The sequence below is a fragment of the Lepidochelys kempii genome, chromosome 2 (genome assembly GCF_965140285.1).
Source record: "Lepidochelys kempii isolate rLepKem1 chromosome 2, rLepKem1.hap1, whole genome shotgun sequence".
NCBI classification, from domain to species: domain Eukaryota; kingdom Metazoa; phylum Chordata; order Testudines; family Cheloniidae; genus Lepidochelys; species Lepidochelys kempii.
In genome coordinates, this window is record NC_136381.1 from 44,718,929 (window position 1) to 44,746,216 (window position 27,288).

Sequence of the window (27,288 nt, forward strand, 5' to 3'; positions counted from 1 at the left end):
GTAGAGACTCTTTTTTGATTGCAGACATTCAGTATTTTTAAGTGAATATAGTATATTACATTGAACAGAAGTCTGAATTTTTAAGATATAGGACAGCTTGTACTGAGAGCCCCAGCAGACCATATACTGAGAGCCCAGTAAGAGAAAAAATGTTGCTGTTGCTTTCTCTATTATATCAGACTTAGGCCCACATGCAGCAAAGCATTTAGATACATACTTAACTTGGGTAATGCTACTAACTCCAGCGGGACTACTGACATGCTTAAATTAAACACATGTTGAAGTTCTTTGCTGGATCTGGGGTATGTGTCTGACAATAACAAGCACTGGAACTTTTTTCGTGTAAGCTCAAATTCAAATGTTTATGCATATAAATGAGATGGGGTAGAATCCTCCTTTGTGTGATTGCAGAGTCCATATGTTTTGTGGGGCTTTGTGAGAAGAGATACAGAAACCCAGGTAGACTTCCCCTCTTCCACATGGAACCAAAGTCTATGACTACTTATATGCCAATGCCATGTAAGTAACATATTTTTATTGGATATATTAAAGAATTACTATGAAAAAGGCATTTTAATATGCTACAATCAATACATTAATAAAACATCATATACACACACACGCACACACACATATGAATAGGTAGATAGATATGATATATAATATACTATTACTCATGAAACACATATGTCCTTTCTACATGGACTTCCTCCATGAGTAGCTATTTCCCCACACCTAAAAATGGGTTATATTTTCTAGTGAAGGCATTAATATTTTCACAGTCTTGAATCTTAAAATTTTGTTCAGATGAAAGTCCATCTTTACATCAAAATATATGTAAATTCCATATTATTCCATATTCCAAATGATTAGGGGTCTGGAACACATGACTTATGAGGAGAGGCTGAGGGAACTGGGATTGTTTAGTCTGCAGAAGAGAAGAATGAGGGGGGATTTGATAGCTGCTTTCAACTACCTGAGAGGTAGTTCCAGAGAGGATGGTTCTAGACTATTCTCAGTGGTGGAAGAGGACAGGACAAGGAGTAATGGTCTCAAGTTGCAGTGGGGGAGATTTAGGTTGGATATTAGGAAAAACTTTTTCACTAGGAGGGTGGTGAAACACTGGAATGCGTTGCCTAGGGAGGTGGTAGAATCTCTTTCCTTAGAAGTTTTTAAGGTCAGGCTTGACAAAGCCCTGGCTGGGATGATTTAATTGGGGATTGGTCCTGCTTTTGAGCAGGGGGTTGGACTAGATGACCTCCTGAGGTCCCTTCCAACCCTGATATTCTATGATTCCAGAAAAACCAAAGCTTAATGAGGCCTTGTTGTGGGTTGCAGCTCCCAGGTGCTATTAAATGGATGCACAGGGGCTCTGTGGGGGTTCTGGGTTCAGGAGGAATGCAGGGGGATCCAGGTGGGATTCTGCAGGGGGATCCAGGTGAAGGTTGTTGGGGCCCAGTGGTGGGGGAAGGTGTAGGTGTGGGAGGATGGGTCTTGGCAGGGAGGGTTTGGGTGTTGGGAGAGTGGGCCTTGATGGAGTGGAGGTCTAGGTGCAGCTGGTTGGGGCTCGGTGGGGTGAGGGTCCAGGTGTGGGAGGCTCATCAGGGGGGTGGGACTCATCCAGTTGGGGGTTCAATTGCGAGGGCTCAGCGGGGGATTATCTGAGTGGAGAGGCAGGGGTCCGAATGCAGGGGGAAGCAGGTAGGTGGGGTGGGGGGCTGCATGCAGGTTGTTGGGGCTTGGCCAGTGGGTCTGGGGAGGGTCCAGATGCACAGGGGTTGGGCAGACGGGGGAGCAGTTCCCTGTGCAGTGACCCCTCCCCCTGCGGCTGAGGAGCGATGTGGGCAGGAAGCGGCAGGGTGTGTGTGTGCAGAGCTTCCTGTAGCTGGGGGAGATTTCTGGGAGTGAGTCTGACCTGGCCCTGGCTGCTCCTTGCAGGGGATGAGGAAGTCCTGTCCTTCCCCACTCCCATCCCAGCTGTGACTAGCAACTGAGCCCGGGTAAGAGCTACCAGCTGGGGCATCCCCAGCCCCTCTTTCCACGGTGATTTATCTCTCTGCTGGCTGCTCCAGGTGCATGAAAGGATGTGCCTGTGTGGCTGGGGAGGGTCATGTGACTGCTCTTGCAGTTTTCCTTTCCTTCTCCATCAGCAGTAATTTTTCTGTGGGGGACATGAATTCTGAATAAGCACAGTGGCGCAGAATTCCCCCTGGAGCAACGACTTGAGTGAGAGTGGAAACAAGCCATTTATTTTTGTACAGATGTCCCCTTTTTTATCAAATTTGACTGATGTGAACATCTTGATTTAAATCCTATCAGAATTGTATTTTAATTAAAATAATATTTTTTCTCACATGATCAAAATCAATCGTTATATTTTTAATCCTTATCTTTAGTATTCGGTGTCTAATAAAATATTTTAAACTCTTTTTGAAGAAGATACTTAATTTGTTTTTCATTTGTTGTGGATTTTGAAATGAACTAAGGAATATAGAACATTGAGTTAGGGTGCTGTGTATTTTTGCCATTCCTATTAGGTAAAATCAGAATTGCTCTATTGTGTGCCATAGGCACAATATTACTAACAGATAATAGAGTTTCTCCTTTGCCTAAAGTGGTAGGTGTCTGTCTGAAAGCAATAGGATATGAGTTCTAGTTCTGTTGCTGCCAGGAAGTTCTGAGTTATCATGCACCATAGTGACGGCAGCTGTGACTTCTAGTTGGCCATGAGGTTTGTTTTAGCACTTCGTTCTGTTGTCCTTATTTAATGTATTAGATTTTTTTGTCACTAGCAATGTTTTCCCACTGCACTTATGGATGATTATGGTCTCCCTCCTTTGGCTAATTTAACTCTATTAAAAAACTGTGTTTATTCAACTGACTATGCAACTTATTGACAAAAGACCTATTTAAAGTCCATTGAAGTCAGTGGAACTCTTTCTATTGACTTCTATAGATTTTTAAATCAAACTCGGAGTTATAGACTGAGTTAAGACTCAGCTGCCTTTATAGTTTGAAAACATAGGCCTACATTGCATAAATAAAAAAAGTGTGTTTGCCTGTTTGTGGCATCCATTTGTAGTACATGCAGATGGATAGCTACATGTATAGATATTTGGTACTCATTATGAGTATATCCATATTGATGCATGTGTAAATTAGACTTAGATGCTAGTGTCTGAAAATTTGGCCCATAACATTAGCATTCTGCAGGGAGTCCTTTCAGTCACAAATTCTTAATTTCTCTTCTGTCAAATTAATAATTACATTCCAAACTTTAATTATATTTAATGTTCAAAAATACTATATACTAATATTTAAAAAACTTTTATAGTTGAAGAATCAAAACACATTATTCAACACCAAGTCTCATTTTCATGGAATTTTGCATTCATGCAGCTCTTGGTATGTACAGTGGAACCTACTTAAGATTTTATTATTGTTATTAATCATTTATATAGCATCATAAATGTACAAAGCACAGTGCCATGTGCTTTATAGTCCCTATATTTATTTTTTATTAATTTTTTTTAGTCATTCACAATATGTTTCTATTCCATTAATGAAAGGGACTGTATGATCCCTTAGATGGCCAGAATAATATTCTTTGAAATTCCCATGAACAGTAAAACAGAAGTGAATTTCAACAGTAGTGAGTTAAATTCTCTCATAGTCAGATCTTGAATGGACATTCAAACAGTTCTTTGTCTATAGCTCTCATTAATTGTCAAAATCAGAAATATATTATTGACAATGGAGTGTGATATCGGCAACTTCTTCATCTCGGATAGTGAACAAGATGTGATAGAACAGGAGAGAAAAAGATAAAGAACTCCTCTTGTGGTGCAAGGAAAGAGAAGGGAAAAAAAGATCAAAGAAAAAATTCCCCTTTAAAAACCTGAAAACAAACTAAAAAACAAAATATCATTCAAATCACTTGTACATGATTTTTTTTTAAAAAGCATTTTTGTAGAAGCTGAGAGCTGGGAGAAAGCTCACATTGATTTCTAATGACCTGAAACTATTCCTTAAGTTTTTTTAGCAATATCTAAAAGAACAGTGGCAAACTCCTTTAGATGGTTTTTAAATGGTATATAGTCATTAAAATTCCAGGAACCTGCACAGAGTTTAGAGTTTGTACAGCACTTTATGATTGTGTAGAATTCAGGTTAAATAAAAAAACACAAGAAAGGGGGCTCGATCCTGCACCAACTGACATTAATGAAATTTTGCTATTGAGTACAGTGAAAGCAGGACTGAGCCCATACTTTGTTAAATGGTGTGAATTATTTTGGGAAATAGTAGATATATTTATGTGTGAAAAATTTCTGTTTTAAACAGGGGTGACAATTTCGCTTCAAAGTATTTCATGAGTCAGAAAGGTTCCAGATCTTTTCTTTTTAGAAATCTGATCTGATGGTTACGTTTGAAACCATTCCTGCAGCAAGATTCATAAATAATAAATATTATCTCTTATTAATCCATATTTTAGCTTAACTCTGGCTCATAGCAAGCTACTTCCTCAGGGAATGCAGAATTCTTTACAAGGGAAGGTGATGAGCCACAGCTCCCAAGGAATTAAATTGTGAAAACAATCTTGGTTTCGTACATGCTAATATAGATCTGTTATTCCCCTTCCACGTTTATCATAACACATTTTAAATTGTGGCTGATCTTTTATGCAAATAGCTGTCTTATTAGACATTGCGGCTGTATGTGCTAATGTCTCTATGGATTTCTCGGGAGTTTGCTATCTAACCATCAAAGCAGTAGAAATGAATGATGATTACTGCATGGCTTTGAAGAACAAAGAAAAGTCACAGCATTTTAGAGGTTCTAGATGCCTGAGTCAGTGACAGTTTGAACCACACAGATGAACAGGAATGTCTCTGTGGCTCATATTAAGTAGGCCAAATATATATTTTAACTAATGGGAAATAATTTTTCTGCACTCTTGTATTTTATTGGCAGTACAGTACTAAAACTGCAAGCATCTTTCACAGCTAACATTTTGTTACAAAACATTCCTAGGCTATTGAAAGTGCAAAAGGCAAGTCAAACGTTGTTTCTAACAGTGGAATAAAATAAGCAAAAAACTAGATTTTGCTGTATAAAATTTTGTATTATCTACTTTATTAGTTGAAATATTAACTTTATTTTCCATTACCGTTACCATGGTGTAAGCATTATGTAGGAATCAGTTGCCATTCTTCCCAGCTGGGTTATGATTTTATGGGCAATGGGGGCGAGGGACTGAAAAAAACCAAATGCAATCCTTTTTCTTTAGTTTCATTCAGCTTAGTATATGCTATAGATACCTAAATGTGGGTTATTTACTGAGTTAAATGTACTTAGTGTATGAAAATCTTCCATTAATGTTAATGGAGTTACTGTGTATTTGCACTGATATAATGGGTGCTGATTTCTGGCCAGTACTGTCAGCAAAAAGCAGAATTGGGCCCTAAATGATCAAATGGACAAACAGTGAAAATAACTGCTACATTGTTTGATGCATGAATAAGCCCTGGGGATAATTCCTGGTACTGTGCTTTGAACCTGGCTTGAAAACAGTTATGCCATTGACAATAGCTCATTTGACAAACTTGTCTTGGTGGTTTAATATGTATTTTTTGCACATGGATTTAAAGCCAGATTTTGGTGATTGGAATAGAGGGTAAAATTAATCCATTTCCAGCATCCCACTGCACCAGGTAAACCAGGTGTTGTTACTTGGCGGGGAGAGAAACATACAGAGGGAGCAGCTGTATACAGCATCTTAGTACCTCTTATATAACACTCAGCTGGTGTGTTTGGTTATTGGAACCATGATTGTGTGGATCTAGTAGAGAAAAGTGATACCAAAGTGTGAAGAAGCTGTGATTATTAGTGGGAATAGCAGCCTCAGAGGGACTGTGTGCAGGTCCCTAGCCTGCCTGCAAGTTGTGAGGTAGATTCCAAACTGCTCTAGTCTATTTGGAGTTCTCTATACAAAAGGTTGATTAGTTAGATTTTGGAAGGTGATGGGTGAATTTCATCCTTGCTGTTTTAATTTTAGAACATCTGTACGTTTTGATGTATTACTCTGAAGGTTTTAAAAATAATGTTAATAGAGAGATAGTGGATTTAGACTCTGGAGACCTGAGTTAGGTTGTAAATTTGTAGTCCCCATTTGTACAATCCCAATTACTACACATGTATAATATAATCTAATTTGTCATCTCTGGTCAAGAGAAACCTGGAATTGGAATAGCAAGTGTGAGGACTAAGGTACCTCAGTTCTGGACTGAGCTGCAATCCAGTAAAATCTATGCCGTTCCCTTTTCAGAATTTTCTCTGAATTCATCTGTTTATTCCCTACAGTGGAAGAAAATGAGTCAGACCCACACTTCTTGCTGATCCCCAAACATGTGCATGGATCTTGGGTATCATCCTGGGATAGGGGGCCATCCATGTGGAGTCCCTGCATTTCTGCAGCAGCTCTGCGTCCCCTGGTGCTGCCCTGTGGCTCTCTGACAGCATGGCACTGTCGAGGCTCCCCAGTTACTGTTCTTGAGACTCCCCTTTAAGAGCAAGGAGGGTTAATATAAGAAATAGAGGAAAGTTAATACAGGCTCTGACAGTATTTATTCTCCTCTGGTTTTGCTGCTAGGTGAGGTTGGAGGACAATCAAAGTGGCTCCACCTACTATCTACCCTTTCCTCACTTGGCGATGTCTAGAACTATGGACAGGCTTCCCTGGGTGGCAGGAGAATGGGGCACTGCTGCTGTGAAGGCAAGCAGACTCCCCCTTCTACTTTGGATGGGGGAGGTAAGTGCATGGGAGGCCTCTTCATGTGGATCTCACAAGCACAGTCTGGCCCTATATCTGTATGAGCCCGCACATTGCGTTCTCTCTTACTAGCTCATATTCTTGGGCACCCAGATTCTGTGGGGATGGGCATAGTAGAAATCTGAATAATAGCAGACTTTAAGTTCAGTCAGTGATTTATCAAAGAAAAATAGTTATACTAAAAGTGATTTCAACTATACCAAGGTTCATATTGGATGGCAGCTTGTTTTGTTTCAAATTCTTAAACTACGTTTATTTTGTTGTTCAAACTAATGAGTTCTATAATATTAATAAACCAAATTATAGAAAAAGTGTACTTTTAGAATTCATCTTATAGTGTTTGTAATACAGATGATTAGTTCCAGTATTTCGTTGTTCTTCTTTGAATGACTGTACAAGAGCGTTGCGTGGTGCCCAAGGTACCAACACTCATTCCTTCACCTCTGCACCATCTGGGAACATGGGATGCAGCAGTTAGTGTTCTGTTCAAAATGGTACCATCAAGGGGAAAGCAGCAAATGATCTCGGCAGCACCCCCTTCACAACAGATTGGTAGGTTTTTAACATGGTGGAAGCGCAGTAATACCTTCCCTGTCCCTTTTCAGGGACCTCTCATAAAGCCATGTTGATTTATAAAGCGAGACATTTTTCGGCCCATGTTAGATGAGCTTGGCTTGCTGATGAACATGAAGAAGTCCATCCTGTCTCAGGTTCAAAAAACAGTTTTGTTGAAGCTACGTTTGAGAGAGCTATGGGGCTGGATGTGCAAAGTGTATTTCATTGAGGAAGCATCATGGACATGATAGTTCACATTCCAAATTGAGTCTTATCCTCCCTAGATTGGTGGATAGGTCTTGCTAACGTTTTCAAGGGAGTTCCCTTTGCCTGGCCTCAACAATCTCTCATCTTAGTCATGGATGCCTCGGACCAGCTTACTAGTTGAGGAGGGGTGGGACTCATTTGGGTCTGCTACAGTCACAAGATCTCTGGTCTTCCCAAGATCTCAGTCTGCATATAAATGTCAGGGAGTTGCAAGCTATCTGGTTAGCTTGCATGGCATTTCTTCCACAAATCAAAGGAAGGGGTTTGTTGGTTATGACCAATGATACAGTGGCCATGTTTTATAAAAAAAACAAAACCAAGAGGAGCCTGGTCTTCACTGCTGTGTCATTTTAGCAGTTCTACTGTGGGCCTTCTGCATTGCCAATTTCATAATCCTGAAAGCAGCTTACCTTCCAGGGATCCACAGTACATTGGCAGATTGCCTAAGCAGGCTGTTCATCAACCACTGCAAATGGCCTCTTCACTCAGATGTAGCAAGGTCCATTTTCCAGCTCTGGGGAACTCCCCAAGTGGATCAGTTTGCAACAAAAGACACCAAAAGACACCAGTTTTGCTCCACAGTGGGCTACAGTCCAGGTTTGTTGACTGATGTGTTCTACTGCCGTGGTCAGATGAGCTCCTGTATGCTTTTCTTCCCATTCCTCTCCTGCCCAAAGTTCTGTGCAAAGTTAAGCAGAACAAGGCTCATCTTATGCTGAGGGATGGCCCTGTCAGCACTGGTTTTTGGAGCTAGTAAACCTATCAGTCCCCCATTGTCATTCCTACTATACATGAACTTGATTTCACAGAATCAGGGTCACCTCCTCCATCCCAATCTGCAGATCCTTCTCCTGATGACTCGGAGGCTTTGTGGCTAATGTCTGCAGAAAAGTCATGTTCTAGGGTTGTTCAGGAAGTGCTGCTAAATAGTAGAAAACCATCAACTAGGAGTACTTATTTGGCTAAATGGAAGAAGTTCTCTGTCTGGGTCAGAGTGAAGAGAACTTCCCTGGTCTTAGTCCTGTATGTGCTGAACAGAAACAATCTTCTGTTCCTAAAACACTAAACATTGGCGATTAGTTCAATCAGAGTGCATTTAGTGGCTATCTTAACCTTCCACCCACTTGTTGAAAACCATTCTCTTTTTTCAGCCTTATGTCTGTAAGATTTTTAAAGGGCCTGGATAGACTGTTTTCACAGGTGCAAAATCCTGTTCCCCCACGGAGCTTGAATCTAGTCTTAGAAAAACTGATGGGTCACCCCCTTTGAACCTCTAGCGACCTGCTCCCTGTTGCACCTTTCTATAAAGGTGGCATTTTTAGTGGCTATTATGTCAGCTGGGGGAATTGAGGGCATTGGTATTAGGTCCTCCATATACAATTTTCTATATAGACAAAGTTTGCATTCGTCTCCACCCAAGGTTTCTTCTCAGGGTGGTTTCTAGTTTTCAGATTAACCAAGCAGTCTTCTTACCAACCTTCTTTCCAAAGCCTCATGATTATAAAGGTGAGGAGAGGCTTCATACTCTAAATATTAGAAAAGCTTTAGTTTTTTTTTAAATCTAGAATGGACTAAACCTTTTGGATCTTTGACACAACCGTTCACAGCATGTGTGGACAGAATGAAGGTCTGTCCTGTATCTACCCAAAGGATCACATTTTGGATATCTATGTATGTTACCAGATGGTGAATGTGAAGCTTCTGGATAGAGTTTTGGGTCAGTTGACTAGATCCCAAATAGCTTCTGCGGCCTGTCTGGCCCATGTTCCCATATTAGACATTTGCAAAGTGACAACCTGGTCATCATGGCATATGTTTGCCTCTCACTGTGCTATGTCTTGATAGTCTAGAGACATTGCTAAGTTTGGACAAGTTGTCCTGCAGTCTCTGTTCAAATAGGCTCTGAGCCACCACCAGATTGGATTGCTTTTGAGTCATCTGTGATATCACTTGAAGAAGAAGAAATGATTACTAACTTTTCCATAACTGTTGTTCTTCAAGATGTGTAGCACATGTCCATTCCACGACCTGCCCTTCTTCCCCTCTCCATTGGAGTCTTTCTGATAGGAAGAAGCTGAGGGGGGTCAGTGGTGGCTCCGCGCTTTATGCCTGCACGAAGCAGCAGAGGGTGATCGTGCTGCCCCAATGGGTACTGCTAAGGGGAAAATTCTGACAACTGTGCATTGGGGTGGGGTACACATACACATACAGCAGAGTGGACGTGTGCAACACATCTCAAAGAAAAACAGGTACAGAAGGGTTAGTAACCATTTCTACCATGTATAGATTTATTCCTTTTGTATGGAATTTAGATAACTATTTTACTCATTAAAGACTTTCTGTGATATGCATAAAATTCATTGGTTTGTTTAGATAATTCATTATTTTAAAATATGTGATTTTTTCCCCCCCTTCCTTACTTAGTGGTTTTGGACTCAAAAAGGATGGGTAGAAAGGATGCCTCTGCCACAAGAACTCCTGTTGAGCAATACAGGAAACAAATAGGTAAGAAATACAGATTAATGTCTCCTTTTGGGATGCATCCTGTATACAGTGTTAAGGGCCAGCTCATTCAGCAAAGACTTTAGACAGAAGAAAAAATGCATGATTTTAAAAGAAAACAACATTGTGATGTTTCACTCCATATTCTTTATGAAAATATGCTTGTGATATGAATATGACATAACTGAGATGTACTTTATGCAAGATGGTTTTGTAAGATATCATTGGAAAGGCTATAATTTAATGGATGTGATTATCCAATTTGTATGTCTGTATCTGAAATTAGGAATATTGACTATGTATCTGTATTTCAACTATGCCATGTTGGTTGATGCCCACTGCTAGCACTTCAGGTACAACCGTGGAAAAGCCAGCCAGAGTTGATGACCCATCAACGAGGACAATGGACTATAAAAAGGCTTGGCCTTCTTGCAGACACTCCATACTGCCACTGACTCCTGGACGCTGTGATACTACAGAGTCAGGTGGTCTTGTCACCTGATACTAAACATTACCTAGGACTTCTTGTAACTTTCCACTGGAAGGGAAAGGGGGGGTCAAGTTTGGGAAACAAAGGATTCCCGCCATATGTAAATCCTATTTAAGGGTGAGGAGGAAGGTATTGTCTCCTCTCCATGGTCTGTCTGCCCAAGAAGAAAGACTGCTAAAGCCACCTGAAGTGAAGGCGTGGAGGGGGAATCCAGACTGAGGCAGGGGTCCAGTCTGAAAAGGAATATAACTCTGAACTCTGAACCACAGAAACTTTGCAACCTGCCTAAAATAACAACATTTAGAGTGAGAATTTACATTTGGTAACCTGTTTTTTTAATATATTGAGCTTAGCTTGCCTATTTTGCTTTATTTGGTCAGTAATCTGCTTTGTTCTGTCTGTTTATATCTTATATTCACTTAAAATTCACCTTTTATAGTTAAACTTATTTATTCTTTATAATATAACCCAGTTTATGTAATTTCTAACTGCGGGGGTGGGGGGGCAAGAAGTTGTGCATATCTCCGTCCACATTGAGGGAGGGGGCAAATTTCATAAAACCTTTGGGTATGTACCCCTTAAAAGGAGTGGGCATCAGAGTGTTGGGGCAAGCCCCTAAGGCTGAATCTTTCCAGAGCTGATCTCTGTCTCTCTGTGCAGCTGGGTGTGGTCCTGCCTGTGTGGTCAGCTGGAAGAGGCTTGTGAGCCTAACCCAGCAAGGCCAGGTTAAGGGAACCCAGGTTGGCAGAATGGGTGACTCAGTGGCATCCCACCACATCAGATGACGCCCCAAAGGGCCCAAACACATCACAAACATATTTTATGCTTGCAGATGTCAGTAAAATATTAAAAAGAAATAGTTAGATGATACTCCTTAACAGATGAAGCTTTGTCTTATTCCATCTCTATATGAATATATATGCCTGGCAAATTTAAAGTTAAATGTGGTGGTCCAGAGCTATTTTTTAATATATATTGGGTGGTGTAAGACTTTATATGATATTACCAAATTCAATCAATAATTACTGAACACTTTAAAATAAAAACAGTAAATATAATATTTTCCCTTAACTTTCTTTTGTTATGACTCATTTCCTATGTAGAGGTAGAAAATATGCAGATTACACCTCCCCCCCCATATAACTGGTTCCCTAAATATGAATTTAGGTGCTTACCATTTGTATCCACTCTTAAAAATTCTCTACTTCTGAAATATTATATAATAAGAGACAGACCCACATTTTCAAAAGTGGTTGCCTAACGTTAAGTACATTTTATCCATAGTTAGTCATTTAAGTAAATGGCCTTATTTTGCAGTTGCTGAGCAACCACAGCTGCCATTTAAATCTGCAGGAAAGATTGTATGTGATCATATAAAAATATTGGGGCTCACTGGGGTGGGGGGTGTGACGTTCCCCTCTGGTGTTATCCTGACCGGTGATCTGCTTGGTCACGCCAATCCTCGACTCTGGGAGTCAGCTTTACCCTGCTCAGCTGTGAGAACCCCCAATAGCCAATATCTCTGTTCCCAGACACTAGCCAATATCTCCGGTCCCAGACACAACCCTAGGAACCTCTGTCTTGCAGTGTCCAGTTATGCCCGTTGGATGCTGCAAGCTTATATGAGTTTGTCAGTTTAACAAATTGATATGTACCAGGCTTGTTATCCCTATGGGAGCCTCTGAAACGCTTCAAACCAAATGCAGTGTTTCAGGAAGAATAAACAAGCACATTTATTAACTATGAAAGATAGATTTTTAAGTGATTATAAGTCAAAGCATAAGTCAGATTTGGTCAAATGAAATAAAAGCAAAACACATTCTAAGCAGATCTTAACACTTCAGTGCTCTTTCAAACTTAGATGCTTCTTACCACAGGCTGGCTGGTTGCTCTTTAGCCAGGCTCTCCCCTTCGATCAGCGCTTCAGTTGCTTGGTGTGGTGACTATAGATATAGGTGGAAGAAAGCGGAAGAGCATGGCAAATGTCTCTCTCTTTTATCATGTTCTTTCTTCCCTCTTAGCTTTGCCCCCCGACTTCCCCTTCAGATTCAGGTGAGCATTACCTCATCGCAGTCCCAAACTGGCCAAAGGAAGGGGGGTGACTCACTCGAGAGTCCAACAGATCCTTTTGTTGCTGTCTAGGCCAGTGTCCTTTGTTCCTGTGAGGCTGGGCTAGGTTTGTCCCATACCTGCCCTGATGAGGTGTGAACTGCCTCTCTGCTCTTGGAGAGTTTTTGCTTGGGCTTATTTTAAGCCATAAGGATACATTTTCAGCCTCATAACTGCATCATGAGCCTTCCGAAGACACCCGACACGACAAACTTTGCATTAGATTCCACACAATCATTTTACAAGGATGAACATGGGTGTGCTGGGGGTTCCCCAGAGGTACAGAGCATCACAGGGGGTGTGGGTGCAGGGGGCTCGGAGGGGTGGTCCAGGTACAGAGGTGGGGGACTTTGGTGGGGGAGTCTGGGTGCAAGGAGTCTGGATGCAGGGGGTGGGCCTCATGGGTGGGAGGTCTGGTTGTGGGGGTGTGGAGCTTCTTGCAGCCAGGGGAGGTTCCTGGGGGTGGATCTGACCCAGCCCTAGCCTGTGCAGGGGAAGAGGAAGTCCTGCAGACCAGCCCAGCCAGAACTAGCAGCTGGAGCCCGACACATGATAGGAGCTGCTGGCCGGGGCATCCCCATCCCCGCCCTTACCTAGTCACACTCCACCCCCTCAGATGGTGATTTATGTCTTCGCCAGGTGCTCCCGACACCCAAACAGGATGTGCCCGCTCGAGACCGCTGCCTGGGGTCTGTGGGGAAAGAGTAAAATCTGCGGGGGACATTAAATTCTGCGCTTATGCAGTGGTGTAGAATTCCCACAGGAGTAAACACTGAACTGTTGGAAATTACTGGTTAAGTACCTTAGAGCAGAGTTTGTTGAAGTGCAAAACCAGCTTTTGATAGCAGTAGCCTGTTTAGCAGGTGCAATGTGTGTGTTTTCTTCATTTCAGCTAGTTCAGTTCAATGACCAGTTAATTCAAAATTAAGAAACCACTTGGGAGTTGAAAAAGCAGGGAAGCTTGTTTTACTTTTCCAATCTATGAATAAAAGCTAGGTGTGAAAGAATGAGTTCTTGTAGTTCTAAAATCTGGAAGGACAAGGTGACCATAAACAATTAGTTCAACTACAGATAATACTTTCTATGTTTATTAGACAGGTTTGCATTAAAATTGATTTATTAAACTTTTTTTCTTATGGATCCAGCACAGTTAAGGCTTAGGAAAATAATGAAAAAGCAAAAATTCAAAACACAATTAAAGTAGATTTAAATCAAGGTTTCCTGCTTCTTGATTTAAATCATGATTAAAATCTGCTGTTTAAATTGCATTGATTTAAATCAGTCCACCCTGAGCATTATGAAGTGAGGTTTGTGCATTCATTTCCCAGCGGAGAGGTGTTGAAAAACACCATTACGTGTTGGCAGTTGAGTCAGAGAAGCCAGATTATAAACTGGCATGAGCAGCCAAACTGTCTCACCAGGGGGCATGGGACTTTCAATCAGGGTTTTGGCATGTTGGTGAGACAATGAGGCAGATTCACTGAAGCTGAAGAAGCGATGTGTAAGTTAATCCCCTCATAGTCAGATTCCTTCAGAGTTTTGCACACATACACTACCTATGTCTAAGGGAGTTGGTGTGATTTATACATGGAGGAGCTGGAAGATTATGTAAATTAAAGTATTGTGGGGGCTAATTTGATTTACACATTCTTCTAGCTTCTCAGCAGGTAAATTATGCTTACATAGACTCCCTTGAGCATTGGTAGACCACATGTTAGTAGCTCTACAGGTGTCTGTTAGTGTGGAGGAATTCTAATTTAGGCAACACCTCTGAATTTGTAAATATGAGTCAAAGAGAATCTAAGTAACCCTAAAAGAAGTTCAAATTTGGCATAACAGACATATTAAAGGAAGAATGTGTAAGCAACACCAAGGTAGATTCCCACTTTTTCATACTCTCTGAGGGTATGTCTGCATTGGGATAAAAAACCCGCAACTGGCCTAGGTCACATGACTCGGGCTCATGGGGCTCTGTGTAGACGTTTGGGCTCGTGCTGGAATCCATTTTTATCCCCATAGCCTGAGCCCCCCAGGCACAAGTCAGCTGATCTGGGCCAGCTGTGGCTGCATCTCTGGTCTTTTATCCCTGTGTAGATATACCCTGAGACTCACCTGTCCTTTGGGCCACGAGTACTTGTAGATAAGGTCAGCTCTCTTTGTGGGGTGAAAGTAAAAACAGCAAGTATGATCATTTAAATCAGCACTTTTCAGAAGTATTTTATGCTATCCCCAGGCAATAGTATTTTGCTGCATATGTCTAACACACACTACCAGACCAGAATGGGATTCTTTTAGCCCACAGCCTTTTTCATCATGTGCAGGCATGGTGCCAAAGCTGTGTTGAGTACCTCCTCATTGAGAAGAAGAGTGAACAGATGAGCAGGATAATATCAGAAGAAATCCTTTTCTAAAAAGAATAAACTACTATAATTTTTGCCCTCCCTGGAGTTGATAGAAACACTTAATGCTGGAATGAATGCCACAGGGGGGAAAAGCTAGCAAGGTTGAATACATTTCAAATCTAATAGAACTGAAGGTACAACCCTTAAGATACTTTATCAGCAAACCAAACTATTATTAAAAACAGTAACATATGGGAATGGTGAGTAGAGTTACTAGAAAATCAGACTTTTGTCTGCAATGTATGAGTTCAAGTTATCTTGGAAGGCAGGATGGGAAACTACAGACCCCATAGCATATACTTTATGGAAAGGTACTGCCGAAATGGCTTAATGGGAATACCAAATATGACCTGCTGAGTGGATAGAGAAAAGCTATTGAATTCCTATGAGGAATCAGGATGAAAGGAACAACTTGGAAGGTACTATTTTAGTACTCTACCTGGAGAGAGACTGATCTTGGCTGTAGCAAAAAATAATAAAGGAGAAAAGACATTTATCTTCCCTGGCCTTAACTCTGCCACTGGGGCGGGGGAAGAATGGAGAGAAATTAAGGAGAATTTTATGGCATACCATATTAAGCACCTCTGCTTTTCCTAGGTAAGCTCAGGTAATTTTCAGTAAGAGTGGGTATGCTTCATAGGACTAGGAGAACTTGAGCTGACTACTGGAAAGAATTTATCTGAGAGGCCTGATTTTGCTCTCATGCTAGTTTGATGCTCGTGTAATTCCATTGGTTTCAGTGGTGTTTCTACAGATGTGCACTAGTGTAATTGAAAGAATCAGGCCTTACACATAAGGATTAAGAGTGAGGATGAATTACGTTCAGATACTTAAAAGCCTAATTATGTTGATTCAGGTTTTGTTGATTGTTTTTCATGCCATGTTAGTAATAGAAAGCTGTATTCACTGATGTCTTTTTCGTACTGGAGTTGGAGAATTAATTTCGGAAATGCAACCAGTACTAATACAAAATTGTAACAGTATAAAGTGACTGCAAATGGACAGGACACAAATAGATCTAAATATTGTGGGTCAAGTCCTGAGGCCATTTCTGTGGGCGCAAACGGTCCTAAAATAGAAGATACAATGCACTTCCATTATTTGGGAGGACAAAGCAGCAGTGTACTAGCACAAGAGATATCTGCACCTCCTTTTACGCCATTGATGTCACATCAGTGACGAGTCTTCACACAGGAATGCAGAAGTGATGGGAGTCAATACCTTACCCACAAAACCAAGGTATGGCATATGGCTCCACTCCGAGGACTGATCCATGAGGAGATAATTCTATCGAGGGAAGCAGCTTTTGGAGAGACTTATATCAATAAAATATATTTAGAAGGCTTTCAAGAAATTACCTCACTGTAGTTGTACTTGAGAAAGCAGAACAATTTTGTTTCATAGTTGGATATTTGCACCAAAGCCAAGTATGGATTTCAAAATAATTGAAGAACATAATCATGAATTCAACAGGCTGTTTCCTTTTGCTGAAGTGAATAGGAAATTCATGCTGAGAGACTGGGAGGGAAAAAAGACAAATTCCTGTGCTAACTGTTAACCTTTGTCACTCAACCTTTATGCTTTCAGCACAAAATAGTAAAACTATTAAAGTAACAGAGATTAAAGAACCAGAAAGGTGCTTATTGTCAAAAGGATCACTTTTAGCATTGTTTTATATATTTTTTTAAACTGCTGGATAAATTCCGATTTATTGTTGCTACTATATTTATAGAAATGTAACATTCATAGACCAGCTGACAGGTACAATATGTGTCCTCTTGGGATATCCCTAGTTGTACATTTTAGACTGGAATTTCCCATTTAACTTGGTCTCAGTTGTTCATAGAATCATAGAATATCAGGGTTGGAAGGGACCTCAGGAGGTCATCTAGTCTAACCCCCTGCTCAAAGCAGGACCAATCCCCAACTAAATCATCCCAGCCAGGGCTTTGTCAGGCCTGACCTTAAAAACTTCTAAGGAAGGAGATTCCACCACCTCCCTAGGTAACGCATTCCAGTGTTTCACCAACCCTCCTAGTGAAAAAGTTTTTCCTAATATCCAACCTAAACCTCCCCCATTGCAACGTGAGACCATTACTCCTCATTCTGTCATCTGCTATCACTGAGAAGAGTCTAGATCCATCCTTTTTGGAACCCCTTTCAGGTAGTTGAAAGCAGCTATCAAATCCCCCCTCATTCTTCTCTTCCGCAGACTAAACAATCCCAGTTCCCTCAGCTTCTCCTCATAAGTCGTGTGTTCCAGTCCCCTAATCATTTTTGTTGCCCTCCGCTGGACATTTTCCAATTTTTCCACATCCTTCTTGTAGTGTGGGGCCCAAAACTGGACACAGTACTCCAGATGAGGCCTCACCAATGTCGAACAGAGGGGAACGATCACGTCCCTCGATCTGCTGGCACTGCCCCTACTTATACATGCCAAAATGCCATTGGCCTTCTTGGCAACAAGGGCACACTATTGACTCATATCTAGCTTCTTGTCCACTGTAAATCGTAGGTCCTTTTCCGCAGAACTGCTGCCTAGCCATTCGGTCCCTAGTCTGTAGCGGTGCATGAGATTCTTCAGATGGGCACTACATTGGCCTTTTTCCAGTCATCCGGGACTTCCTCCGATCGCCATGAGTTTTCAGAGATAATGGTCAATGGCTCTGCAATCACATCCGCCAACTCCTTTAGCACTGTCCTTCCTGAACAGTTTATATCCATCCATGACAGTACTCCAGTCATGTGAGTTATCCCACCAAGTCTCTGTTATTCCAATCACATCATAATTCTTTGACTGTGCCAGGACTTCCAGTTCTCCCTGCTTGTTTCCCAGGCCTCTTGCATTTGTGTATAGGCACTTGAGATAACTCGATGATCGTCCCTCTCTCTCAATTGAGGCAGGAGCCCTCTCGCACGCTTCTGCTCGTGCTTCCTCCCGGTATCCCACTTTCCCACTTACCTCAGGGCTTTGGTCTCCTTCCCCCAGTGAACCTAGTTTAAAGCCCTCCTCACTAGGTTAGCCAGCCTGCTTGCGAAGATGCTCTTCCCTCTCTTCGTTAGGTGGAGCCCGTCTCTGCCTAGCACTCCTCCTCCTTGGAACACTATCCCATGGTCAAAGAATCCAAAGCCTTGTCTCCGACACCACCTGCATAGCCATTCGTTGACTTCCACAATTCGACAATCTCTACCCGGGCCTTTTCCTTCCACAGGGTGGATGGACGAAAACACCACTTGTACCTCAAACTCCTTTATCTTTCTTCCCAGAGCCACGTAGTCTACAGTGATCTGCTCAAGGTCATTCTTGGCAGTATCATTGGTGCCCACGTGGAGAAGCAGGAAGGGGTAGCGATCCGAGGGCTTGATGAGTCTCGGCAGTCTCTCTGTCACATCGTTAATCTTTGCTCCTGGCAAGCACCAGACTTCTCGGTTTTCCTGGTTGGGGCGGCAGATAGATGACTCAGTCCCCCTGAGGAGAGAGTCCCCAACCACCACCACCTGCCTCCTTCTCTTGGTCATGGAACCCCCAATCCTAGGACAGTGCATATCATGCCTTCCAATTGGTGGAGTCTCCTTCTGTTCCCTTCCCTCAGATGTATCATCTAGTCCACTCTCTGCATTAGTACCTGTGAAGAGAACATGAAAACGGTTACTTACCTGTATCTGCATTGCTGGTACATGGACGCTCCCCTTTCTTCTTCTGGAGGTCGCATGCTGCCAAATTTCTTCACCGTCCTCCTATCCCCACAGTGCAGCCTGGTCTGAATCTTCAGAACATTGTGTCCGTAGGAGCATATCCTGATGTCTGTCCAGGAAATCTTCAGTTTCTCTTATGCAACGCAGGGTCGATACCTGTTGCTCCAGACCTTGAACCTTCTCAGCCAATATGGAAACCAGCTTGCACTTTGTACAGACAAAGTCGCTTCTGTCCTGTTGAAGAAAGACAAACATGGCACGTCCAGTACAGGTCACAACAGCTGAACACTCCCCATCCATATTACCTTCCTTCTATGAGCTTCCTCAGGAGTTGTAGTAACTACTCAGAGAAGCCGGCAAGATGTAAGCCTCAGTGGACTCTCTCCAGGCAAATTCCCTCTGTTAGCCTCTGCTGTTCGCTGCTCAGCTGGTTCGCAGCTGACTGGCTTTTTATAACAGTCAGGCCCACTCAAGGCTCACCTGGAACAAAGCACTCCCAATTCACACTTTTCAAACAACCAATCAAGCACACTGTCAAACTGTCCCCATAACAGACACTCAGATACTCACCAACACAGCCTCCGTAATGCAGCCCTTAGTGTACCTCCTCTCAGGCAGATTCCAGACAAACTCCCTCTGTTAGCCTCTCTGCTGTTCGCTGCTAGCCTCTCTGCTGTTCACTGTTACAGCATGTCCTGTTGCTAGCAATAGGATGTGACCCAGGTATTCCTGACATCATACGTTTAATGGTGACAGATGAAAATTTGGCGCATATTAAGTACTTAAACAGGACAGCAGAGAGAACAGTTTTGCAAGTCATAAGCTGTAAGGGAGCATAGATAGGCACCTATTTTAATAACCAAATAGGATGCAGTTTGCGAATGGTAATTTGTAGCGAATACCAAAGGTTTCACAACTGGGTTATGTTAGTACTTTCTGAGCAAGGTTATTGGAACATTTTCAATTTCAGTCAAACACTGTTACTCTGAACTGAGCTCTCTAATGAAATGGGGAAATTTCCTTTGTATGGGATAGTTCTGTTATATCCCTCTCTAGTCAAAGGACAGAGCAAAAAAAGGGAGGGGAAAAAAGATAAGCTTCCAAAATATATCTGCATTTTGGTATATGCTATATTTTCTTAACCAGCATGTACAAAACCTGATATTTCTGAATACTGATTTTTGGAATGCACAAGAGCATTCGTCATCTTCTGTTGGCCCCTTGCCTCGTTCACTATGCACCATACAACTTCTTCAAAGAATTACATCCGTCTTACTTATGATGCACCATGCAGCTGTGTAGTGTATGAGCAAGGGTGCTCAAGACTTTCAGTTCACTACATAACTCTGCTGTCTCCACTGTCTAATGTGTTTACTGAATGGGGCCAGGGCTTTGGCACAATAAATTGAATATTATCATGTAATGAAAATCTGTGTTATAATACAGACTTGAGGAGCAGAGTTAAGACTGTGCAACTTTTAACTGTCATTTCCTGACTTTTGAGTGCTTGTATTTACAACTTTAATGTCCCTTGAATATATAGATAGATATGGAATTTCATATTATTTTTATAAAGAAAAGTAAAGAGAGAGAAAGAAGTTTGATCATGCTACTGTTTGCTAGATAGCGGTGAAATACCCTCTATAGCACAGTATGTGCAATCAATGAGCCCTTGCCTCATTCCACACACAATTTTTAGCTCATAAGTAAAACAGCAGGATTCCTTCAAAGCCCTGCCTCTTTTCATACACACCTTTACAGGACAGAGTTGGCAGAGCTAAAGTTAGGTTTGTATTCTAGAGCCCCACAGTCTCTTAAACTTGAAATTCGACTATATTTAATTAACCACACATGCACTTCCAACTGATTCTGAGACATGGTCTATTCAATGTAAATTTCCACTCAGTTTATATGTTGCACAAATGTGAAATGCCAATGGAAGGACAGGTGATAAGTAATTTTAATAATTTAACATAATCCAGCATACATGTGCAAAGTCCTCTTTATAAACCTGTAAAACCTAGCCTAATCAGAGCCAATATTTATTGGATCCTTGGAAGACATATATAAATCCTTGGGACTGCATTCCTACCAAATTCCAATTTTCCATCTCTTTCTGCTTAGGTATTAGAACTGTTCAAAAACAGGTGCAACCATTTTTCTTGGGTAAGAAGAGGTTTTTTCCCCCAGTCCTATGCTTGAAATGAAACCGTCAGAAGAACAATTCTCCCAAAATTTATATATATCTTAGAAAAATTTATAAGCAGCTGAAAATGACTCTTTGTAATAGAAATGCTAAGACAATTTAGACTGCATGTGATGCGAATAATAGATATTTCCATCTGATTTACTATTAGTTTGTTCTCTTTGGTATTTTTTAAGGCAGAAAATGAGTCAGAGCGGGGGATGTTGAAAAGGAGACTAGTCCACTAGTTTATAAACAAGATCTCCCATCCATTTTTAATAGTGAGGATGATTAACCATTGGAACAACTACCAAGGGATGTAGCAAGAATGTATCCCTATCCTGATTCTTGCTTGCATATTTATACCTGGCTCTGGAAATTTCCACTACATACATCCGACGAAGTGGGTATTCGCCCATGAAAGCTTATGCTCCAATACGTCTGTTAGTCTATAAGGTGCCACAGGACTCTTTGCAGCTTTTACTTCCTTATGTTAATGCAGCAAGGCCAGTGAAAGACCCAGGAATATGAACGAGTTCCATACTCTAATCCAGGAGTCGGCACCACCGTGTAGCGCAACAGACACTTGACAAAATTATGTATTTAGTGATGGACATTGTGGGTAGGTTGTGTCATTCAGTCATTAAATTTTTTGAAAAATTACCACGGACCTCAACATTTTTACCGTGGACACTTGTGTATGGACACATTGCTGACCCCTGCTCTAATCACTTCACTGCAATGTTCTTTCAGGAGGAAAATTAGCTTCCTCGCTACCCAGTCCTTGTTCATTATATTGCTTGACAAAGGCAACAGTCTTAGCAGACTAAAAGTGCTTTGGAAGGAAGTTTAAGGAATGATGATAATGCTAGTTTTATTTGGAAAATATCCCTGGCGCACACCTTGAACTGTACAAGTTATTTAAACTACATTAAGCTTTAAAAGACGATTATTTTCTGAAACCAGTCACCAGGCTCCTAAAAAAGGAGAAGAGGTAAAAGGGGAAAATGATAATTTCAGTGCCAGCAGTGGTCAAAGAAATAATGAAAACAAAAAAGGTTTCAAATATACCTATTGCCTGCATTCTGGTAGATGATTGTATGGTAGCAAGGCGATTAAATAAATTTTGCATGCAAATTAATTAATTTCTGTTTGTATAAAGGGGGAGGTGTGTGGGAGCCCAGCAATTTCCTACGTGTACCTTAAACGGCAATATTTGGCAAACTGCACATCAGACACATGAAACGCTGTTTTTACCCAAAGCACCTAATTCAGACTTGGGATAAGTGGTGAAATTTCATTGATCTTAACAAACACGTCTTAATATGGACACAGAGATCCTTCACTACCCGGGCTCAACGGGTAGTGATCAATGGCTCCATGTCTAGTTGGCAGCCGGTGTCAAGTTGAGTGCCCCAGGGGTCGGTCCTGGGGCCGGTTTTGTTCAATATCTTCATAAATGATCTGGAGGATGGTGTGGATTGCACTCTGAGCAAATTTGCGGATAATACTAAACTGGGAGGAGTGGTAGATACATTGGAGGGCAGGGATAGGATACAGAGGGACCTAGACAAATTAGAGGATTGGGCCAAAAGAAATCTGATGAGGTTCAATAAGGATAAGTGCAGGGTCCTGCACTTAGGACGGAAGAACCCAATGCACAACTACAGACTAGGAACCGGATGGCTAGGCAGCAGTTCTGCGGAAAAGGACCTACGATTTACAGTGGACAAGAAGCTGGATATGAGTCAGCAGTGTGCCCTTGTTGCCAAGAAGGCCAATGGCATTTTGGGATGTATAAGTAGGGGCATAGCGAGCAGATCGAGGGACGTGATAGTCCCCATCTATTCGACATTGGTGAGGCCTCATCTGGAGTACTGTGTCCAGTTTTGGGCCCCACACTACAAGAAGGATGTGGATAAATTGGAGAGAGTCCAGCGAAGGGCAACAAAAATGATTAGGGGACTGGAACACATGACTTATGAGGAGAGGCTGAGGGAACTGGGATTGTTTAGTCTGCAGAAGAGAAGAATGAGGGGGGATTTGATAGCTGCTTTCAACTACCTGAGAGGTGGTTCCAGAGAGGATGGTTCTAGACTGTTCTCAGTGGTAGTGGATGACAGGACAAGGAGTAATGGTCTCAAGTTGCAGTGGGGGAGGTTTAGGTTGGATATCAGGAAAAACTTTTTCACTAGGAGGGTGGTGAAACACTGGAATGTGTTACCTACGGAGGTGGTAGAATCTCCTTCCTTAGAAGTTTTTAAGGTCAGGCTTGACAAAGCCCTGGCTGGGATGATTTAGTTGGGGATTGGTCCTGCTTTGAGCAGGTGGTTGGACTAGATGACCTCCTGAGGTCCCTTCCAACCCTGATATTCTATGATTCTTATGGTGAGTTGCCAAAAGAAAAAATAATATGGAATAGTATGTCTGGGAAAATATGAAAATATAGACAAGTTTAACAGCCAATCTTCTTTATCTTTTCTTTATGCAGTAGCAGGTGTTAATACACCTCTACCCCGATATAATGCTAGCCAATATAACACTCATTCGGATATAACATGGTAAAGCAGCGCTTTGGGGGAGCATAGTTGCACGCTCCAGCAGATCAGCGCATCAGCCTCCGACACGCTGCTCTGAGCGGCATGTTAATGGTGCTGGGCCGTGGCCGAGGGGTTGCATAAGGGGCAGAGGGTCTCAGGGGGCGGTCAGGGAGCGGGGGGGTTAGATGGTTTGGAGGTTCTGGGGGCGGGGCTGTCAGGGGACAGGGAGAAGGGACGTTGGATAGAGCATGGGAGTTTCGGGGGGGTCTGTCAAGGGGCGAGGGTGTAGATGGGGTCGGAGCAATCGGGACAGGGAGCAGGGGGGCTGCGTAGGGGGTGGGGTCCTGGGGGTGATTAGGGCTGGGGGGGGTCTTTGGAGGAGGTAGTCAGGGGACAAGGACCTGGCGGGGGGGTTGGATGGGTCAGGGGTTCTGAGGTGTCTGTCAGGGGGTGGGAAGTGACTATTAATAATGGAAATGCTCGAGGCCAAAGCAAGTTCGATATAACGCAGTTTCACCTATAACGCGGTAAGATTTTTTTGGCTCCTGAGGACCGCGTTATATCGGGGTAGAGGTGTAACACAAACATAGATCCCATCATTAGCTTTAGCCCAGTTTTGCTTTTGAAGGCAAAATTGTGCCTCCCAATATGTGTTCAAGACCTCACCTATATTTAGGAGGTCCATGAACCAAAACTCTAGGTCCTCATAAATATGCATTTCCTTTACTCTTTTAAGTAAGCTACTATTGCTGTCATTCACTTTTAGTTAAGACCTGTCAGGTGGTGTTTATGTTGAAGGAAAGGAGTTTAAATTACAAGTGAACTGAAGAACTGTATTTCTTTTGAGTGCTAAAATTATGAGTGACTTGGGAAGATTATTCCTCACAAATAATTTTAGGATCCCAAGAGATAATGGTGATGCATAAAAGAGATGTTCCTGTCCCTGTTAATTCCATTAAAACCATCTGATTTCTACACTGTTGGTGAATGGGTCTCCAAGAACTTGTTTTGATGTAAATTTTTCATCTTGTGGAATCACTTTCACAATATCATCTAACATATACTTCTGCTTAGAGTGTCTGCATTGACACCTGAAGTGACAGTGATATATAGATCTGACAAAGCATCCTTTGTAATATGCTTCATTGACGTGAAAATGGCAAATGCTGACAATATTACTGGAAACATCTCACTTGGACAGAATTAACAAATTGCACTGACACTATACAAAGGATCTTGGGATAGTCCTATAATGTGCAGCTGGTCCAGAGTAACATGATTCCTTTTACTGAGGAGTTGTAACACGTAGGCAGACGGCATCTAAGAATTTAGAGCCTCATCCTAAATTAAGAAGCAGCATGGTCTGCTGGGTGAGGCAGTTAAGACATTTGGGTTCTATATCCAGCTCTGCCATTGGCCTGCTGTGTGGCCTTGAGTAATTCCTTTTTCTGCCTTTGTTTCCTCTCCCACTCTTTGTCTGTCTTTTCTATTTAGACCAAGAGTGGCCAACCTGTGGCTCCAGAGCCACATGCAGCTCTTCAGAAGTTAATATGCTGCTCCTTCAGAAGTTGTATAGGCACCAACTCTGGGGCTACAGGCGCCAACTTTCCAAAACCAAGTATTGTTTAATCTCAAAGTAGGAACACAGCATAACGAGAGAAAGGGTTTTAACACAACAAACAGTTTATGAACATCTATTTTATGTAAAGCTTAGGTAGGCATAGCTTCTCCAGACACCTCCACTTCTGGGACTGGGTTTCAATCTGCTTCCCTGCAATCCCTGTTTTCCTCTCCCATTGTGCTTCAGGGGGCCTTTTGTCAGTCTTTGCTCTGGGTCTCTTAAATTTGGAGAAACCAGTTTATATGACCCATTGGGGGAACATGGATTTCATATTATCACAGTTTAGGGCCAGAAGAGACCACCAGTTCATCTACTCTGACCTGTATATCAGAGGCCACCAACACCACCCAGATCTTGCAAGGGGTGGCGGAAACGTCCTAATAGTAGGGGAGGCACCATGGTCCCCACACACACTGCCCTGTCACCCCAAGCCCCCGCCCTCGCACCACCCCTTTTCCCCAAGCCCTCTCACTGCCCTTCCCCTCTACCTCTCCTCCCCCCGCCCCTTCCGGCACATCTGGCACTTGCATGCTAAACCCAAAAATCAAAATTAGACTGAATTTACAACCTACTTCAAAGCAGTTGGTCCTCTGCATTGTCTTTTATGTAGTGGCAAGTGTGGGTATCAGATGTGTTAGCCTTCCTGCCTACTTTCAGATCAACTGCTTCTGGAATTAACCCTTGGTAATCACCTAGCCAACAACATAACAAACAGACAGATGGAACACATAATATTCATAAAATGTTACAGACAGCTCCTTCATCCTTCACAGTAAGTTCGGGACAGGGCCTGTCTGTTGTTATGTGCTTGCACAAACCCTAGCCCTAATCTCAGTTGTGTCCTCAAGGTGTTTCTGTAGTACAACTAGATGATCATAATTGTAGAGCTTATATGTAGAACATTCCCCAGAGCCCCTCTTGCTTGGCTTTCGGCTATAATTTTAAATGAACTGTACATGTATCCTCAAATAGAGCACAGTCAAAAAAGTTTATCTCCTCTGTGCTGCAGAGAGCATTCCATACACTTGTACAGTTGTAAAATGATTGCCTAGCATACTGTGTCCATCTTGCCTCAGAGGCTTTGAGCTTCATTCTTTTTTCGCTTACTCTAGACTAAATCATGTCACTCTGTTTGAAGTCAACAGAGTTAGTAAAATTGGTGTAAGCAAAGTCAGAATCAGACCAATTCTGTCTTGCAAAAGCTCCAGGTATGCTTTTTGGCCTGTACAGCTTACCTCTTCTTCTCAGTAATGCACTGCCTCTGTATAGCATAATGATCTCACAATACTTAATGTTAAGAAACTAGTTACTATAGTTTATTTTGTCCCCCAAACAGTCTGACTAATTATTTAGCATAACTGTGGCTTGTAAATTATGATAATTGTCAGTACTTTACACTGGCTCCTAAACAGTAGTGATTTTGTTTTGCTTTAACCACAATTCTAGAACTTACTATGAAACCTGCTTGTTTACATGGCGGTAGAAATGCTTGTAGTTTTCCCTAGCAATGTATAAATGGGCCAGAGGGAGAGGCAATACATTCACGATGTGGCCTGGTTCAAATTCATTGTATTAATTTATTTTTAAAAGACTTAACATTGTCATTATCGTTCATTTTAATATAAAATGTTTAAATGATCGCTGGAAAGGTTAACTAATGCGTAACTGCTATCTTCCTAGTATCCACAAGCTAGAAACTATTGTAACCATTAGACTTGTGTTAAGAAAGAAACTTTGAAATATATGATTATATGGAAAATCATATTCTTTGAACACAGTGCCTAATAAAGATCAACATTTGTGTGAGCATTGTTTTAGGTATCATTTATTTAAACTTTATACAATTCATCCTGCATATTCTATGAGTGTTGGAAATATAATGAAAATCACATGACTTTTGATTTAGTTTATTTTAAATAGTAGTCTCATTGTGTGGTATTTTTTTTTAAATTATTTGTATTCCATTTTCTAAAATTCCTTTGTAAATTGTTTGTATGGACTTGTTAAAAAAGTTGCTTAAAATAAATGAGTGCAGGAAAGAAATTAAACAGTGGAAACATTTTTTTATTTTCTATTATAATATGAGTCCGAA

At 41.7% G+C, this 27,288-nt stretch overlaps 1 protein-coding gene across 2 annotated transcripts in view; it reads left to right on the forward strand.

Moving 5' to 3' along the window:
• TRIQK (triple QxxK/R motif containing) overlaps window positions 1-27,288 on the forward strand; it is a 79,638-nt gene that overhangs the window by 11,160 nt on the left and 41,190 nt on the right. For both annotated transcript variants that reach the window (XM_073330588.2, XM_073330587.2), the window contains exon 2: window positions 10,076-10,156. In XM_073330588.2, coding sequence (XP_073186689.1) covers window positions 10,096-10,156 — 61 coding nt within the window. In that variant the 5' untranslated portion in view covers window positions 10,076-10,095. The remainder of the gene's footprint in view (window positions 1-10,075; window positions 10,157-27,288) is intronic.